The sequence below is a fragment of the Cricetulus griseus genome, assembly GCF_003668045.3.
Source record: "Cricetulus griseus strain 17A/GY chromosome 1 unlocalized genomic scaffold, alternate assembly CriGri-PICRH-1.0 chr1_1, whole genome shotgun sequence".
Classification (NCBI taxonomy): domain Eukaryota; kingdom Metazoa; phylum Chordata; class Mammalia; order Rodentia; family Cricetidae; genus Cricetulus; species Cricetulus griseus.
In genome coordinates, this window is record NW_023276807.1 from 187,642,537 (window position 1) to 187,660,377 (window position 17,841).

Below are 17,841 nucleotides of genomic sequence, written 5' to 3' on the forward strand. Positions count from 1 at the left end.
AAGGTCAAGACCACAAAAACAAAACAAAACAAAACCAGCCATTTCAATGTTTACCTTTATCACTGACCTCAATGTCTGGAAGGCAGGTAGCACTTCATAAGCAATAATCAAATTAAAAAATTATTGTGGTTACCTAATATAGAAATGGTAGTTATTTATTTCTGGTGCCATTATATACCTGGGGCGGGGGGTGGGGGATGGGGGAGTGGGACACATTTGATAACCAGCTTTCCACTGGTGTGACAAAATACCCGAGAAAATCAACTTAATGCAGGAAATTTTTATTTTGGTTTATGGGGGTTCAGTCTACATTGGTAGGCCCCAATGTTTTGGAGCCTGTGGCAAGGTAGGACATCATGCTAGGGAGCATATAATAGAGCATGCTGGCCTCACGACAACTAGGAAACAGAGACAGAGGAAGGGTCAGGGTTTCAACACACTCTTCAAGAGCACACCTCTAGTTACCTAGCTTCCTCCAACTAGGCCCCACCTTTAAAAGGTTCCTCCACCTCCCAACAACACTACAGGCTGGCAGCCATGCATGTAGCATATGGGCTTCTGAAGAGCATTTATAATCTATTTTGGAGAACATTTCAAAGCTGTAACAATATGCAAACACCGCAGGTCCAGGAAATGCTCATTAGTAGTTTCTTGTTATCTTTGGCTCCTGAAGGAGGAAAGTAGAGAAGGGATGTGTTAATTCTAAAACATGTAGAAGCACACCTACCTGCCCAGTACCGCTGAACACTGCTTTGTGAGTATGAGACACTGGATGAGAAAAGTCTCAAGATAGTTAATTCCTTCAGGGCTGAGGATGTAGTTCAGTTGGTGCATACTTACACAGAATGCACAAACCCTGGGTTCCATCCCCAGTCATGAATAGGAGCACAGTGGTACACACCTGGAATTCCAGCTCTTAGGAGGTGAAGGCAGAGGGCCAGAAGTTCATGGTCATCAGCTATATAGTGATTTCAATGGCAACTTGGGTTATATGAAATCCCATCTCAAGAAGAAAGTGTTCATTAGGTAAGCATCAATACACAAAATGTATTACAAACATTAAACATAAAACACAGTGGAAACTGAGAATATAATTACATTGACAATGAAACCGATACATGTCCAGGAACAAACTTAATAAAAGTTCTGTAAGGTCAATTTGGTAAAACCTTAAAAACCTTGCTGAAGGACAAATGCCACCAAGCAAACAAACAACCACTTCATGAAATTGAAAGATGTTATTCTAGAAATAATGAAAAACTAGAACCCTGAATTTCTCAAATATTTGATTCTTACTGACTTGACTAATCAGTGACACTCTATTAACCACACCTTTTGTCTCCTGTAATTTGGGTTTGCTCATCCTGGTGGGGCTGCCCTACTCCAAATGGTTCATTCCCAGTGAAGGCAAACTTTCAGGTGCTGTGGCTGCCAGTTCGCTTTTCATATGTAAACCAACCAATCCCAGGCCTGGAACCCCAGATTTCCTTTGTGGCCCATTTTATTTGGTATCCATTCTGGATCCTCCCACCCTAATTACATCAGGGACACTGGAGACAATTAGGGGCAGCTCCACACTACCCAAGACCTGTTCTGAAAGTGGTTTACCCAGCTTCATCTTTTTCTTTCTGTAAAAGATTTTAACTTAGTCATGCTTTCTCTACTTGAGATCCACTTGAGTGTTGGTTCATGTATCTCTGTGAGATGTGGTAGCTCCTACTTTTTTTCTTTTTCTTTTCTTTTTTTTTTTTTTTGACACAGGGGATGGGGGAGTGAGACAGGGTTTCTGTGTAGCCCTGACCATCCTGGAACCCAATTTGTAGACTAGACTGGCTTTGAACTCACAGAGATCCACCTGCCTCTGCCTCTCATGTGCTGGGATTAAAGTTGTGTGCCACTACCCAGCTAGCTCCTACTCTTAAATGTAAATATAAGTGTGGTTTTTCAATGGCATTTGTCTCTTGATATGTTGGCCTTATTAAAGAACTTTAAGTAATTTTTACAAAATTAATTTGCTTCTATTAATACACTATTTTTAAAAAATATGGTGGGGCACAGGGGGGGCTGGAGAGATGGCTCAGCAGTTAAAAGCATCTGCTGCTCTTCCAAAGGACCGGAGTTCAGTTCCCAGAACCCACAATGGGTGGTTCACAACTGACTGAAACTCTAGTTGCAAATGATCCAACACCCTTATGGCCTCCACGGGTACCTGCACACACATGGTACTCCTCAGCACACACACTAATAAAAATAAATCTTAAAAGCATATACACATAAGGGCCTGGAAGAATTGTTTAGTAGTATAAGTATTGGCTTAACATGTGCAAAAAATCTTGCTTTTAATCCTCGACACACACACCAGCTCCAAACCAACACCAAAACAACCTTACTTTAACTAAAATACTATATTTGTGAAGTTTTTGTTACTATATTAATATGTTTATTCATAACTGTGTTAAAATACACAAGGGAGGTGTACTTAAAGGGAAGAGCTATAGATTCAGAGGTTCCAATCCAAGATGAGCTGACCAACATGTCAGGGGGTATACAGGAGAGCAAAGCAGCTCGCCTTGTGGCAGGCAGGAAGTAGAAAATGTCAAAGAAGCAACAGAGGACATGAAATGGCTCTCCTAGGCACCTATTCTCCCCTGCGAGGCCCCACCTACTTTTCACCACCTTCCAGCAAGAGCACATAGTCTGAATCCATCAGTGGATTAATCCCTTCATTCGATCAGACCCATCAGATCCAATCACGAGGCCTAGATGAATGAGCTTGTGGAGGACTTTCCTATTCAAACCATACTGTTCCACCTAGCCCCCAAATCCTCATCTCCATCACAGAATGCAAACTGCATTTAGTACAGTCCTTCTCAACCTTTCTAATGCTGCAACCCCTTAACACAGTTCCTCATGCTGTGGTGATGCCCAGCCTTAAAATTATTTCCTTGCTACTACTTTTTTCATTTTTTAAAAAATATTTTTATTTTTATGTGCACATTTGTCTGTGTTAGGCTGTCAGATACCATGGAACTGGAGTTATAGACAGTTGTGAGCCACCATGTGTGTGCTGGGAACTGAACATGGGTCCTCTGAAGAGCAGTCAATGCTCTTAACCACCAAGCCATTTCTCTAGCCCTTGTTGCTGCTTCTTAACTGTAATGCTGTTACTGTTAGAATAGCAATGTAAATATCTGATATGCAGAATACATTATGTACCTGCATACACAGCCCTGTGAAAGGGCTGTTTGAACCTCAAAGGGGTCAAAACCCACACGTGGAGAACCACTAAGTTAATACATCTCAAGTGCCCATAGTCTTAACAGCTCTGGTACTAATGACAAGTCCAAGTTCAGCCTTTTCTGAGACTCAAGATAAGCTGTGAAGCCCCATAAAATTAAAAAGCAAGTTCCATACTTCCAACATATAAGTCCAGTGTAAGCATTCCCATTCTGAAAGAGAGGAATTGGGTGTGGAAAGGAAGAATGGGATTCAGAGTACAAATAATCACAAAAACTGTAAAAGAGTAAGTAACACAGGGTGGGTAAGGTGAGAGACAGGAGGAGGAGCTGACAGAGTGTGGAGGCAGGTGGTACAGTGGGCTATTATCTTTTTTTATGAATGTTGTAGGCATAAAATTCAGGCTACAGCCCTCAAGTGTGAGATATTGTCAGCAATTGAACTTAAAATTTGAACTCAATTTTGCCAAGGTAGAAGCCTAAATTTCAATTAATTTGGGGCCTCATATGTCACCAACCTCTGCCCCCTAGCATTGTTGGTCTATTTAATACCCGGGCATTAGGGTGGGCTTCTGATTCTTGGAAGACAGGTCATCCTTGCACCTTGCACTTAAAAGTCTTAGGGCTTTAGTGATGTAAGACCCCATGTCTCTTCCTTCCCAGGACAATGGTACTATATTGCTGTTTGCCAGGTCTAAGTAGGATTAGTCACCATAGGGCTGACTAATCAGGAGCAAGAGGATTCAGGTCTGGAAGATGAGAGGGTGACTTGGGTTCCCGGGGTGGGGGTGGGGTGGGGTGGGGTGTTAACTTAGCATGGATACTGTAGCAGGAGCACTAGGGAGAAGGCTTTGCAAGAATAGCTGGAGCAAGGCTGGGGTGAGACCACATCTGGTTTCCTGACCCTCCCCTGACGTGAGTGGGGAGGCTGTCATTAGGAATGTTCTGGGACCAAGAGAGAAGCCTCAGGAGGAAACCCACATGACTGGAGATCAGCCACACCACAGAGCTGGGCCCAAGGACTATAGGTTAGAAAGGAAAGAAATGATGGCCCTTGCCTCTGTAAGCAGTCCCTTCACACCCTGAACCTGGAGATATTAGATTTCTAGATATGCCTTTCTTTGCTCCCCAACACCTGGAAGAGGAGGGAAGATGGAAGATTGGCCAGTGGAAACAGTGAGTAGAGACAGTTGTGCCTGTGAGAGCTGAATCCACAGCAGTCTTTTACCGCTACTGTCAGGTAGAGCGTGGAAGGCCATCAGCAGCTTTCTTTCACATTACTCAGTTTGAGCTTAGCAGCAGAAATAGCACCCAGATAACACCAGGTGGTTGCACCTTCACCAGCATACTCCCCTCCCCACAGTAATCAAGGCAGGTTGCTCAGGCTTTTTGCCAAATCCTCAACTGGCACTTCTTCATGGTAATGCAGCATTTCTCCACCGTCTCTCACTTAAAAAAATTACTCAGCACTTGGGAGGAGGTGGCAGAAGAATTATGAGTTTGGATCTAGCCTGGGCAACAAACTATGTAGCTTAGGCTAACCTAAAATTTAAGATTCCCCCGTCCTGTTCTTCTGAGTCCTGGGATTGCAGGCACATACACCTAGAGAGAATTTCTCAATATTCCATCCTTCTAAGAAGTAATTACTATGATAAGACCAACTGCAAAGTTGTTGTTCAAAATAAGCCGGGTGTGATCAGTTAAAGTGTTCTTGGGTTAATCTGGTCTTAATACATCTGGACTGACCTCTGCTGGCCAGACCATTAATCAGCCAACATTTTTTTCCTTCACTTGAGATAACATGGTCAAAAAAGGGGACATTCATACTTAATTACATGGATTCATATGGTTCAACTTAAAAATAGTATGCCCTCCACATCATCATTTGGCTGTCAGGCAGGCACACGGGGGCAGAGGAGAATAAGGAAGTTCTGTGGGCTACCCAGGGCGGATGCTCCTCTGTGTGTTTCCTCCTGTGCAGCTCAGGTTCTCTACATTTAAAAGTACATAAACAGGTTTGGATCAGGGGCCTGTCAGGAGCCATACAATGCTCACCACAGTATCTCCTGGGTTCTATTTAAAGCTACAAATTCCCTACTGTGAGGTGGTCTCTTATGCTCCAACTTAGCCAATGCAGACAGATCTGGTGTATGGTATAAGCTAAATTTTGATACAAAGTCTTGTGCTCTGATAGATAAAAATTGTAAAAATAACATCTATATACATTTCTAATATTTTAATTCTATTTATTAGTTCATTTTTAATTTTATGTGAGTACTTGAATTTATCTGTGTGTACCATGTGCATGCCTGGTTTCTAAGAGGCCAGAGAAGGGCATTGGATCCCCTGGAACTGGAGTTACAGGCAGCTGTGCGCCTCCACACGGATGCTAGGAACCAAACCTAGGACCTCTGCAAGAGCAGCAAGCACTGAGTCATTCCCCCAGCTCACATTTCTAATATTTTAAAATACAGTTGTTGATTTTTTTTTTCTAATGCTTACTTTTAGCTGGGGAGAAGGCTCAGTGGTAGACTGTTTGCTTAGCATATACAGAGTCCTAGATTCCCCAGCAACTGCAAAAACACTTTTAACATCTTCTAAGACACCAAAATGATATAAAAATACCTCTATCACTAAGTTGTATTAAAGCTGTTAAATACAACCAGGTGGTGGTAGCACAGGCCTTTAATCTCAGCTCTTGGGAGGCAAAGGCAGGCAGATCTCGTGAGTTTGAGGCCAGCCTGGTCTATAGAGTGAGTCACAGGACAGCCAAGGATACACAGAGAAACCCTGTATCAAACAGCGCCCCCTCCCAAAAAAACCAAACAAACAATAACAACAACAACAAAACCCCATGAGACGTAGGTTAAAATCTTGAAATTTCAAGCTATATTGCTTGTCATTTTTCCCCTATTTATATAAGCGTAAGTTTGGGTGTGTTGACTTATTTGGCATAATTCCTTACTTTAAAATTTAAAATTATTTTTTGTGTATGTGGATACAATGCATATGTGGGTATGTGTTCCGTCAATAACCAAAATATCCTTAAGCAGCACATGACTATATTATCATGGATAATTCTGTTGGTCTCAGTGCAGTGTGCATACACAGGTAGCTAATCTACAATGGCTAGTTTGGAGGTAGTGTGACTTCTCTGGATCATTAAGTTCTTTCCAGGATAAACATTCAACTAATCAACTACAGGACATGCTCCACTACAAATGAGACTAGAACCAAGTCATCAAAAGTAAAAGGAGTCTACATACTCCAACTTTACTGAAAGTATCTCTGTATTACATCTTTTGGGGCCTTCATTTCTTTCTCCAGTGTTGGGTTTTTTGTTTTGTTTGTTTTTTCAAGACAGGAATTCTCTGTGTAACAGTCCTGGCTGTTCTGGAACTCACTTTATAGATCAGACTGGCCTTGAACTCACAGAGCTCTGGAGAAACCCTGATTAAGAGGTACTGCTGACCATGCCTGCTTGGGCCTGGTCCCAGGTACCCTGACCACGCCTACTTGGGCGTGGTCAGAGTGATGTAACAACGGTTTAAGTAGGACAGTGGCTCGCATGCAGCCCCTTTTCTCTTTCGCTTGGCTGAGCTCACTAGGAAGCATCTTGTGGGTCCCTCCTGCTTTGGTGCAAACCTGGTCACTGGCTCCCTTTCATGAGTACTATTACTTAATAAACTACCTGTTATCAATCTATTTCTGACTCCACTTTGTAAACCTCATTAGAGCTCCACCTGCCTCTGCCTCCTGAGTGCTGGTCTGGACAGAAAGTATTTTTAAAAGATAAAAGTTTTAACTTGAGAAATGGGTTTACATAAAAGGAAACCAATGTGTAACTTGGCAGTTAGACAATTACAATGCTATTATTTGATTATTTGTGTGGAAATTAATCAATTTCTATTATTTTACAAAACACCTGGGAAAATCAATATAAAAGGAAGAAATATTTATTTTGGTTCATAGTTTTTAAGCTTTATTTTTAATTATGTGTATCTATGTGTGGGTGTGTGCATATGAGTGTAGGTGCCCACAGAAGCTGGTGTCCATGGAGTTTCAATTACAGGTGGTTATGGGCCACCCAATGTGGCTGAACTCATGTCTTCCGCAAGAGTAATTTGTACTCTTAAATGCTGAGTTGTCTTTCCAGCTCCTGGCTCAGTTGTGAAGGTTTCAGTCTGGTCACTTGGCCCAACTTTTGCTTTTGGCCTGGGGTCTATCATGACAGGAAATTCATGAGAGGTTTCTGGGAAGTAGAGACGGGAGGATGGGAGGTGGCATGCATGCCAGGGTCCTAATTCCAGCAATGTCTCTACTCTAGGCCACTTCCTAAAGACTCCATCACCTTCCAGCAGTGCCACCAGCTAGTGACCAAGCCTTTAGCATTGGCCTTCAGGATCATTTATGATCCAAAATCATAACAATTTATGGAAATCTTTTCTGTTTTTAATCAAATTCTTTACTATAAAACATAATTTAAAATATTTTTAAATACAATTTTGGCAGTGTGGTAATTTTGCTAGGGAAAGTAAATTCTACTTTGCTGGAAAGAGAAAATTCCTCAAAACTATCAACTAATTTATTCACATGTTAGAACGGGTGAGCCAGTGAAAGTCCTAAAGAGAAAAAAGAGGACAACATTCAGTCAAAAGAAATAATTATATTAGACTCACTGTAATTGCTTTAAAATCTGGAAGAACTATATAATTGTGGTAAAATAAGGTTTGTGTTTGGTCTAGTCAAAAGGAGCTAAAAATTAACTGGTCTTGTATAAAGCAGCCTAGGAAACTCATTGTTTCTAATTCTTCTTCCACTAACAGTGATCAGGATACGGAAAACCAGAGTTGGAAAGAAACAAATTTACTCAGCAGAGAAGATGAGACCATGATCCCAAGTCTGAGAAGCACAAACAGGAGGAACTACAGAGCATTTTATAGGACAAACAGTGTCCGCCCCACTTGGCCAAGACACAGTTACCATAGAACAATGGTTCTCAACCTGGGGTCATAGCCCCTTCAGCAAACCCATACCTCCAAAATATTTACATTATGATACATAACAGTAGCAAAATTACAGTTATGAAGTGGCAGAAAAAATTTTATGGTTGGGGTCGCCATAACATGATGAACTGTATTAAAGGGTCACAGCATTAGGAAGGTTGAGAACCACTGCCATAAAGATATTCCTACATAAAGTAGGAATCAGCCAGCCTGCATTGTGAATCAATGACAAATGGTGATATACAAACATTTATTTAAAAAAAGCTTGGATCTCTGTGAGTTCGTGGCCAGCCTGGTCTCCAGAATGAGCACCAGGATAGGCTCCAAAGCTACACAGAGAAACCCTGTCTCGGGAAACACACACACACACACACACACACACACACAAAAAAAAAAAAAAAAAAAAAAAAAACCTTGGAAATGAAAATATGTCAAAATTCCACTGGAATAAAAATGTTAAAGTATTTAATATAAGAATAACCCTATAGAATGACTAATAGGAGTGATAATTTACACTTCTCCAGAAATACCCAAATGACATCCAGAGGAAAACTGTAGAACAGATTTGAAAGAGAGCCTTACAAGGATTAGAAAGACCCCAGCCAATGCCACCTGCCTGCTCCCTGGCTTATCCTATGTGTGTTCATCTGCCTGACCAGTGGGCTCTGCTCCTGGTACCCTTTCTCTTGGCTTTAAGATAAATTCTGAAGTCTCTGATGTCTACCTTTACACAAACAGAAATTCAGCAGAATTCTATATATCTGACAGTTTCCAAATCAGTTGTTGTGTCTTCTATTGATTGTTCAGGGATCTGGCCATTGTGCCCCATCTTGCTCAAAGAAGACAGAAACTGACAGCAGATCTGTGTCTAGGAACCAAGAGAGAGATACTAGCTACTGTGTCACTAGGCATTAGAGGCCACATAACTGAGTTGAATGCAACCAAACATATCCACTGAGTGCAGGCTCATCTACACTGTGTTCATGCATTTTCTTCTCTTTCCGTTCCTTTATTTTGGTCTGTTCCGCCTCGACCACAGAGCCCCTGTCTTTCCATCTTCTCTTTGCTAACTCATTCAGATCTCAGCTTAAGCACTACTTCCCACAACACCGATGCATTTCTTTGCTTGCAGTCACATCCTTGCTGTCAAGTAGCACTAAGCTGTGAGGCACCCTACTGTCTGTCCACTTCCCCTGCTGAACTGTGAGCTCTGTGGTGGAAACTGAGCCTGGTTTTGCTCACTTGTTACTTTAACAAGCACAAGTAACAATTATCTTAAACTCAGAAACAAACTTAGGAGGAACTCTGGATAGCAGGGGGTGTGCCTTTCAGGGAGAGTCAGCAGAGAACATGCTTTTCTTGCTTTCTGCCTGAACTTACCTGGGCCTTCCGTGTGCTCTGTGGTTCAATCATGATGTTGATAAGACAGGGTTTACTTGCGTCTTCCAGAGTCTGCCTCAGAGAGTTTTGGAGTTCTTCTGGTGTTTTTACAAAATACCCTTTGCCTCCAAATGCAGTCATGACCTGCTCATAATGCGAGTTTGGCAAAAGACCCATTGGAGGGGCACTGAAAAGTAATTGTAAGTCAATAAAAGTTAAATCTTTCAGCTTATAAAAAAAGGAAATTTCCCAACATTATCTGTGAAAAACTGTAAGCTGACCCACCAACAAGGCATACTTTTTTTTTTTTTCAGAACAGCTCTATGTAACAGAAGTATGTAAAACAAATGTCCTTCCCTTACTCCATCTCAGTATTTTCATGCCCCTTGGTGAGTTAGGCAAACTCCAGGCCTTAATTATTAAAAGAATGGGAAGCTCTATCTGCCAGTGATGGCATCCTTAAAAGTCAATGCAACAACAACTGATAAGTTACTGTCCAGCTGTTGTTGGTTTTTTTTTTCCCCCCTCCTTTGTTCATTTGCTTTTGAAACAGGATCTATATAGCCCTGACTGGCCTGGAACTTGCTGTGTAGACCAGGCTGATGTTGAACTCCCTCCTGAGTGTTGGTATTAAAGGCTTGTGCTACCATGCCTGGCTCTCCTACCCCATGGATTTTTTTAAACAGTTATTTTTTTCTTTAGAGCAAACAAACAAACAAAAACAATCAGCTGAGCATTGGATCCATGACTTAAAGACAATATCCAACAACCCCTTTGAAAGCACTTGAAACAGTCATCTACATTTTAACTGCTGGATGTGGACTACACCCTTCAATCTGAAAATCTCCAACTTTGAAGTCATCAGTCATTTCAACTTTTCAAAGATTTTCAGCTTTGGTTCTTATTGATACTGAATTTTCAGTAGCTAAATGTGATTCAGGTAAATTCATCTATTTCTCAAAGTGTGTACAAAGTTGCCTGGCTGCAGGCTGTGATGTGTGTGGTCATGTAAATCTTCAGGGTGCTAACTGGCAAGGTTATGGAGCAGTCTGGCCCATGTCATGTGTCCTTTGGTACAGCTGGCTGGCTGTTCACCACACAAAACCAGCAGAGGGGATGGCATGGAGGCAGCACCATCGGAGCTCAGATGCCAGTACATGTCTTTCTCTTTATTTTTGCTTGTTTTGAGACAGGCCCTTGCTATGTAGCAGAGACTGGCCTGGAACTCAGTATATAGCTCAGGATGGTGTAAACTCAACTCTGGATCCTCTTGCCTTAGCCTCCCAAGTGCTCAAGTTAGTTTCCCCCATATTTTCAACTGAGTCTTTTTTGTATATGATGGAGTCTTGATATGTCTTAGACTCATCAGCTCAAGTGATCCTCTTGTTCCAGCTTCCAGACAGAATAGGTGGACTACAAGTGTGTGTCGCTACACCTGACTCCCTGTATTTTTTATTGTTTATATGGCAATGTCTAATAGAACTTTCAGTAATGATAAAAATGTTTCATATACAGTATGGCAGCCATACTGTATTTGGATTTTTAATTGGATTTTTAGAAGACTGACTGATGACTGATTTTAAGGCAGGGTTTCTCTGTGTAGCCCTGGTTGTCCCAGAACTCAGTTTGTTGACCAGGCTGGTCTCAACTCAGACTCCTCTGCCTGCCTTTGCCTCTCGAGTGCTGGTATTCTATGCCCAGCAACAAAAGATTTATTTTTATTTTGTATGTATATGGGTATTTTGCTGGCATGTATGTCTCTTCACACTACAGGTGTGAAGGAAGCCAGAAGAGGGCATCAGATCATCTGCAACTAGTGCCATCAACTGTCAACAACTACTCATTTAAAGATAAAAGGGTATTGATTTTCTTTTTTATGAGACAAAATTTTATGTAACTCAAGCTGGCTTAGACTTGCTATGCAGCCAAGGATGACCTTGAACTGATGATCTTGTATCTACCTTCTGAATAATAGGTGTGCTCTAATACTCCCAAGGTAAGACATGCTGGGGATCAAATTTAGGGTTTTGTGCTTAAGAAGCAAGTAATCTCCCAAACGAACCATATCCTCAGCCTAGAAACTGGACTTTTCACATTATTTATCTTTAACTAAAATTAAGTAGTAACTAGATTAGGAGCTACTTCACCAGATAGCACAGTTTACATATCAACTAGAATGAAACCAAGAGGTGTGGCATGGTGATTTGAATGACAATGGCCTCCGTAGACTCCTATGTTTGAATGGTTGGTCCCCAGTTGTTGGAACTATTTGGGAAGAATTATGAGGTGTGACCTTGTTGGAAGGTGTGTCACTGGCGGCAGGCTTTGAGGTTTCAAAATACTAAGTATGCTTTCTCTGCTTGCTACTTGTGGATCAAGATGTGAGCTCTCTCAGGGACTCTAGACCAACAGCTGGGGATCCTGCATAGAACTGAAACAGGCCCTCTACACGTGAACGACAATTTTGTAGCCTGGTCTGTTTGTGGAATCCCTGGCAGTCGGACCAGGATCTATCCCTAGCACATGAGCTGGCTTTTTGAAGCCCACTCCATATAGTGGGATACCTTGCTCAGCCTTGATATGGGGTAGGGAGGGGGGCTTCCTCCTGCCTCAACTGAATGTGCCAGGCTTTGCTGGCTCCCCATAGAGGGCCTTACCCTGTCTGAGGAGTGGGTGGGAGTGGGTTACATGAAGGTGGGAGGAGGGGAGAGGAGGGGAAACTGTGGATGGTATATAAAATCAATTAAAAAATAAAATATTGGGGCTGGAGAGATGGCTCAGAGGTTAAGAGCACTGACTGCTCTTCCAGAGGTCCTGAGTTCAATTCCCAGCAACCACACGGTGGCTCACAACCATCTGTAATGAGATCTGGTGCCCTCTTCTGGTGTGCAGATATACATGGAAGCAGAATGTTGTATACATAATAAATAAGTAAAATCTTTAAAAAAAAATATTAAAAAATGTGAGCTCAACTGCTGCTCCAGTGTTATGCCTTCATTCCACTATCATAAACTCTAACCCTCTAGAACTGTAAGTCTAATTAAACTTTTTTTATATATAAGTTGCCTTGGTCATAGTGTTTTATCACAGCAATTGAAAAGTAGTTAATACAAATGGTTATGGAAAAACAATACATAAATGAAAATATTGGTACTCTACTCTCCAGCTGTCTCATCAATTTTTATTTGTCAATACCCATGGCAGCTCTAACAGACTTAGTTTGACTCTGCCATCAGATGATGAAGGTTTAGCTTAGCTTTGTGGTAAAAAAAAAAAAAAAAGGAAGATCTTTAAATCACAAATAACATGCCAGCTCCTGTGAAGGCTAATTTTGGCTGTCAGCTTGGCTACATCTGGAATCAACTAACACCCAAGCAGCTGGGCATGTCTGTGAAGGTGTTCTCTGAGCTGGGGCATTTGAGGTGGGAAGATGCACATCGGGGCCACACCTTCCGATGGCAGTCCTCATGAAAGGACATAACAGAAGGAAAGCTGCTTTCGTCTGCTTGCCCTTACTCTCACTGGCAGTTCTGCTCTTTGAGAGAACCTTGATTAATACAACATAGTCCTCCCTGGTATAAATAATAGCACTGTTGCTCCCCTAGTATAGACATCACAAATTCTGACCTGAGTTCTCAGTGGTTCCCTGACTGTAAACAATCATGGACAGTTGTATAAAAAGGAACCATGAAGAAATGGCTTCTGCCCTTTAAGAGGGCAGACAAATTAACCAAGTTTACAGCATGTAGGCACATTCCAATCCAGCAAACTTTTAAAAGACAGACTAAATATCCGACATAATGTAACTATACATTTTGAGTTACTCACGCTGTAACAGCTTCTTGAAAATTTAACATTTTCTCCCAAGTGTCTGCATCAAAACCTTGGTAGATTCCATTATTGTTTATAACCAAGAGTATGATTGGCAAGTTGTACCTAAGAGTGAAAGTAAACTATGAAGGGATCATTCTTTGTAAAGCAATTTCTTTTCTTAAAACTGAAATTTTTACTTAAAAGTAGATGTTTTTGTAAGATTTTTTTCAGTATTAAGAAGGAAATTAAGCATTTCTTATCCTAATAAGTATCAAACCATTGATAGAAACATTGCAGCCTAGGGGTTGATAGTCTGTTTAGCTATGGACCTTAAATCATTAAACTTTTCCAGACAGTTACAAGAAAAACACCTCCATTCCCTACCCTCCTAGGCCTGTTTCTACATAGTTCCCAGGAACACTGTCTGAAAAGTCCCATTCTATTGTTGAATGCTTCAGTGACAGTCAGCTCATGCTGGATGCTGTGAAAGACACACAGCAACTAATACCCAGTCTGCATCTCGGATCATAACAGCATGGCATGATCAGCACAAAAACAAGCATCCAAAAGTCTCAAGCAGTATAGCAAAGATGAAAAACCTAAAAAGGCTGAAAAAGAATGTGGGTTTCCATATATATATTTCCCCCCTGGGGGCTTGTGGTAATGACACAACTAAGTAACATAAATGTGCCAACTATCTATTCTCCAAGCTAGAAGAGAATTATCACCCTCTAAAAGGCTAAATTCTCTTCATACATCATCTTTTTTGGCATATGTCAAGTGGTTGTCAATACAGACCTCTAATAGACAATGCTTTCCCCTAACATACGGGTTCATGTAGCCCAAGCTGACCTTGACCTTGCTGAGGATTCAGCTGAGGATAACCTTGAACTTCAGATCCTTCTGCCTCCACTGCCATCTCTAATCCCAAATGCTGGGATTACAGGGGTGCATTGCCAAACCTGGTTTGACCTTGTTAGTTTTATATACCAAAGCTTTGAAAGTCCCAAAACATGTTTCACAAAAACCCTACTATGAGCCCTATGTAAAACAGTTTTATTATAATTTAAATACAGCTGGGGTAAGTGTTTGGGGAGTCCTCATGCTGATACAGTGGGAGTTTGTACATTAAAGTTTATAACTAGGGACCTCAAAACACAATGCTGTGCCAGGACACCTGTTTGTGAAGTACATAAGTATAAATTTTCATATTTATGAGAATAAAATGCTATGATTTATGGCTCTGTTTTACCTGCAGATGGTTTCCACTTCCATGCCAGAAAATCCAAAAGCACTGTCTCCTTCCACACAGACGACCCGTTTCCCAGGACTTCTATCTTTAGCCACTACAGCAGCTGCAATAGCAAATCCCAAACCAACTCCCATTGTTCCAAAGGAACCAGCATCGAGCCTGTTAGGAACAACAAAAGCCAAAATCAAACTAGTTGGCACGAACTTTTCAATCTATATATGGTTTATGGAAAAATTAAGAAATAGACATTTTTTTCTTTAATATAAAATTTGGGGGCCAGTGTTGGTGGTGCACGCCTTTAATCCCAGCACTCGGGAGCTAGAGGCAGGAGGATCTCTGTGAGTTTGAGGCCAGCCTGGTCTACAAGAGCTAGTTCCAGGACAACCTCCAAAGCAATACAGAGAAACCCTGTCTTGAAAAACAAAAAACAAAAAAAAATTGAGGAATATAAGGAAGTAATTTGTCAAGGAAAGGAAAAAGCCACTCACAATTGCTTAGATGAATGTAAATATAATCTTAGAACACTGAGCATAGAAATCATTACATTATACCAAGAATTATAAAGCATTAAAACTATAAAATCGCACTTAAAAATATACTTGAGATAGATGGTGGTGGATCCCTTTGTGTTTGAGGCCAGTCTGGTCTACAGAATAAGTTCCAGGACAGCCAGGGCTACACAGAGAAAACTCTGTCTCAAAAAAACAAAGCAAAATAAGAATATACTTATGTGGGGCTAGAGAGATGGCTCAGAGATTAGGAGCACTTGCTGCTCTTGCAGAAGACCTGAGTTTGATTCCACTGCCCACATGGAGGCTTACAACTGCTTGTAACTCCAGTTCCAGAGGAACTTCTGACCTCTGAGAGCACCAGGCAGGCACATAAATATATGCAGGCAAAACACTTGCACACATAAAATAAACTAAATAAATCTAAAGAAAATTTAAAAATACACTTATGAAATATGTTCTTATACCAGATAGGTATAACTCTCAAATATTTTTCTTAATCAGCATTACTGTGGTTTCAAATTAAATGCACTGTTATTTCTTTCTTGGAGTCTTACCTGTGACGAGGAAGGTAGTTCTGAAGCACAGTACGGCCAATGTCCATAGTATTTGCTCCCTCGCTTACTATAAAACAGTCTCTGGGTAACTGTTCTTGAACATGGTAGAATACTGTGTAATAATTCATAGGGAGGGATCTTTTGGAAGCTAATTCCTAAAAATAGAGGTAAGTACACACTAAATTATATTGGAACATAATGAAAACAATAAGCTATTACCAAAGTTATTTTGGAACAATTCAATACCACAAATAAGCTAGAAGATCCCCCAAATAGCTATACAGTGGCAACTCTTTGAACTGTGAACAATCCAGGACCATGCTAAGAACAATGTGCTGTACAATATGAGTTTGGAACACAATGAATAAGCTGAGGAATTGCCCATGACTTAGTGATAGACCTAAAGATGGCTGAACAGCATTGGGTTAAACAAACAGAACAATCGTGCCTGTGCACTCTTGGAAAACGCTGTATTAACTATTTTTCAGAACAATTTTACCTGAAGTATGGTCCTAAATTTAAAACTAAAATGCTAGGACTACAGAAGATGATTTGAAACTCTGGTTCTTCTCTCACACAGTGTAAAGGAGCAGCTATGTTACATCTGTTATTTAAAAAGTCCCTGAATGACAGCGCAGTAGTAAGGTAGATGTTTTCACACATTCTCATGCCCGCTAGTGCTGAGAGGAGTCACTGGTGTTTCTCAGTAACAGTCCTCTTTGGTCCCCACGCTCCCAGCTTCACCTGTGCTACCCTGCTCTGCTGGAGGTTACACCACAATCCAGGAAAGACTCCCCACACCCTAGAGCAGACAGAGGAGCAAACCCTAAGGAATCCTGGAGATAAGATGCATTTATTTACAATAATAGAAAACGGAACTAAGACTGACTCTTGGCAGTAGAAATAGTCACTGATTAAGATTTCCCTGCACAGTGGAGTTAGCCATATCAATTCTGCTATGATGTTTGGTTGAAAGTACACAGTGACTCTATGATGATAGATACATTAGAGAACAAAAGTGCCCGACTCAAATTTCAAATTTGCAAATGTATCTTTCTATCAGGAGGAAATCACAGGTTGGGCTGGAGAGATAGTTCAGTGGTCAAGGGCACTTATGGTGATACTCTGTTTTTGATCTAACAAATAAAGCTTGCCTGAAGATCAGAGTGCAAAACCAGTCACAGACATAGAAGCCAGGCAGTGGGGGTACACACCTTTATACCAGTAACCACACTAGTTAGCCACAGAGGCCAAGCAGTGGTGGTACACAGCTTTAATCCCAGCACTTGGGAGACAGAGGCAGATGGATCTGTTAGTTCAAGGCCACAATGAGCTACACAAAACTGATCCAGTCTAACATGGGGTAGGGCCTAGGCCTGGCCCAGGATGATGTGGTAGACTTTGGGGAGCCCCTTTTGAGGGCCTTACCCTGCCTGGGGAGTGGAGGGGGGATGGCTAAGGGCAGGTGGGATGTTGGGGGTGAGGGGAGGGAGAGGGAGAAGGGATTGACATCTGAAGCAAGCTTGTTCCTAATTTGAACTAATAAAATAAAAAAAAAAGCATAAAAAAAAAAGCTGATGCAGTCTAAAAGAGAAACAGAGCTCACACAAAGGTGATCTCAGTACTTGGGATCCCACACCTTTAATCCCAGCACTAGAAAGGAGATTAATATAAGGCGGGAGGAGACAGGAGCTCAGTGCAGTCTGAGGTTTGATGGAGACAGATGCAGTCTGGAGATGCAGTCTAAGGACAGGATTGCCCTTTCGGTCTAAGCATTGGTAAAGATGAGAACATTCAAGTGGCTGGTCGCTTTGTTTCTCTGATCTTTAGCTTTGACCCCAATATATGTCTCTGGGTTTTTATTATTTGTGCTACAGGCACTTGCTCTTACAGAGGACCCAGGTTGGGTTCCCGCAACACATGGTAGTTCACAACTATCCATAATTCCAGTTCCATCTTACCTCCGAGGGTACTAGGCACACATGGTACACACACACACACACACACACACACACTCTCACACACTCACAAAAAATAAAATGAATTTAAAAAGAAGAAACCCTAGGTGTATACTGAACATTGCACCCA

General features: G+C 41.4%; 1 protein-coding gene across 4 annotated transcripts in view; it reads right to left on the minus strand.

Moving 5' to 3' along the window:
- Positions 1 to 260: 260 nt before the first annotated feature.
- The window catches only part of Hacl1 (2-hydroxyacyl-CoA lyase 1), a 43,898-nt gene continuing 26,317 nt past the window's right edge, over positions 261 to 17,841 (minus strand). Inside the window, exons 13-18 of one of the 4 annotated variants that reach the window (XR_003479883.2) lie at positions 15,754 to 15,908; positions 14,688 to 14,846; positions 13,451 to 13,558; positions 9,623 to 9,809; positions 902 to 1,003; positions 261 to 667 (exon numbers count right to left, since the gene is read on the minus strand). Coding sequence is in view for 3 of the 4 variants with exons in the window: in XM_027389514.2 (XP_027245315.1) it covers positions 8,985 to 9,110; positions 9,623 to 9,809; positions 13,451 to 13,558; positions 14,688 to 14,846; positions 15,754 to 15,908 (735 nt within the window). In the remaining variant the exon portion in view is untranslated. Of the gene's footprint in view, positions 668 to 901; positions 1,004 to 7,170; positions 7,859 to 8,685; positions 9,111 to 9,622; positions 9,810 to 13,450; positions 13,559 to 14,687; positions 14,847 to 15,753; positions 15,909 to 17,841 lie in introns of those variants that run through there. The other 3 variants (XM_027389516.2, XM_027389515.2, XM_027389514.2) reach the window with 3 other exon arrangements.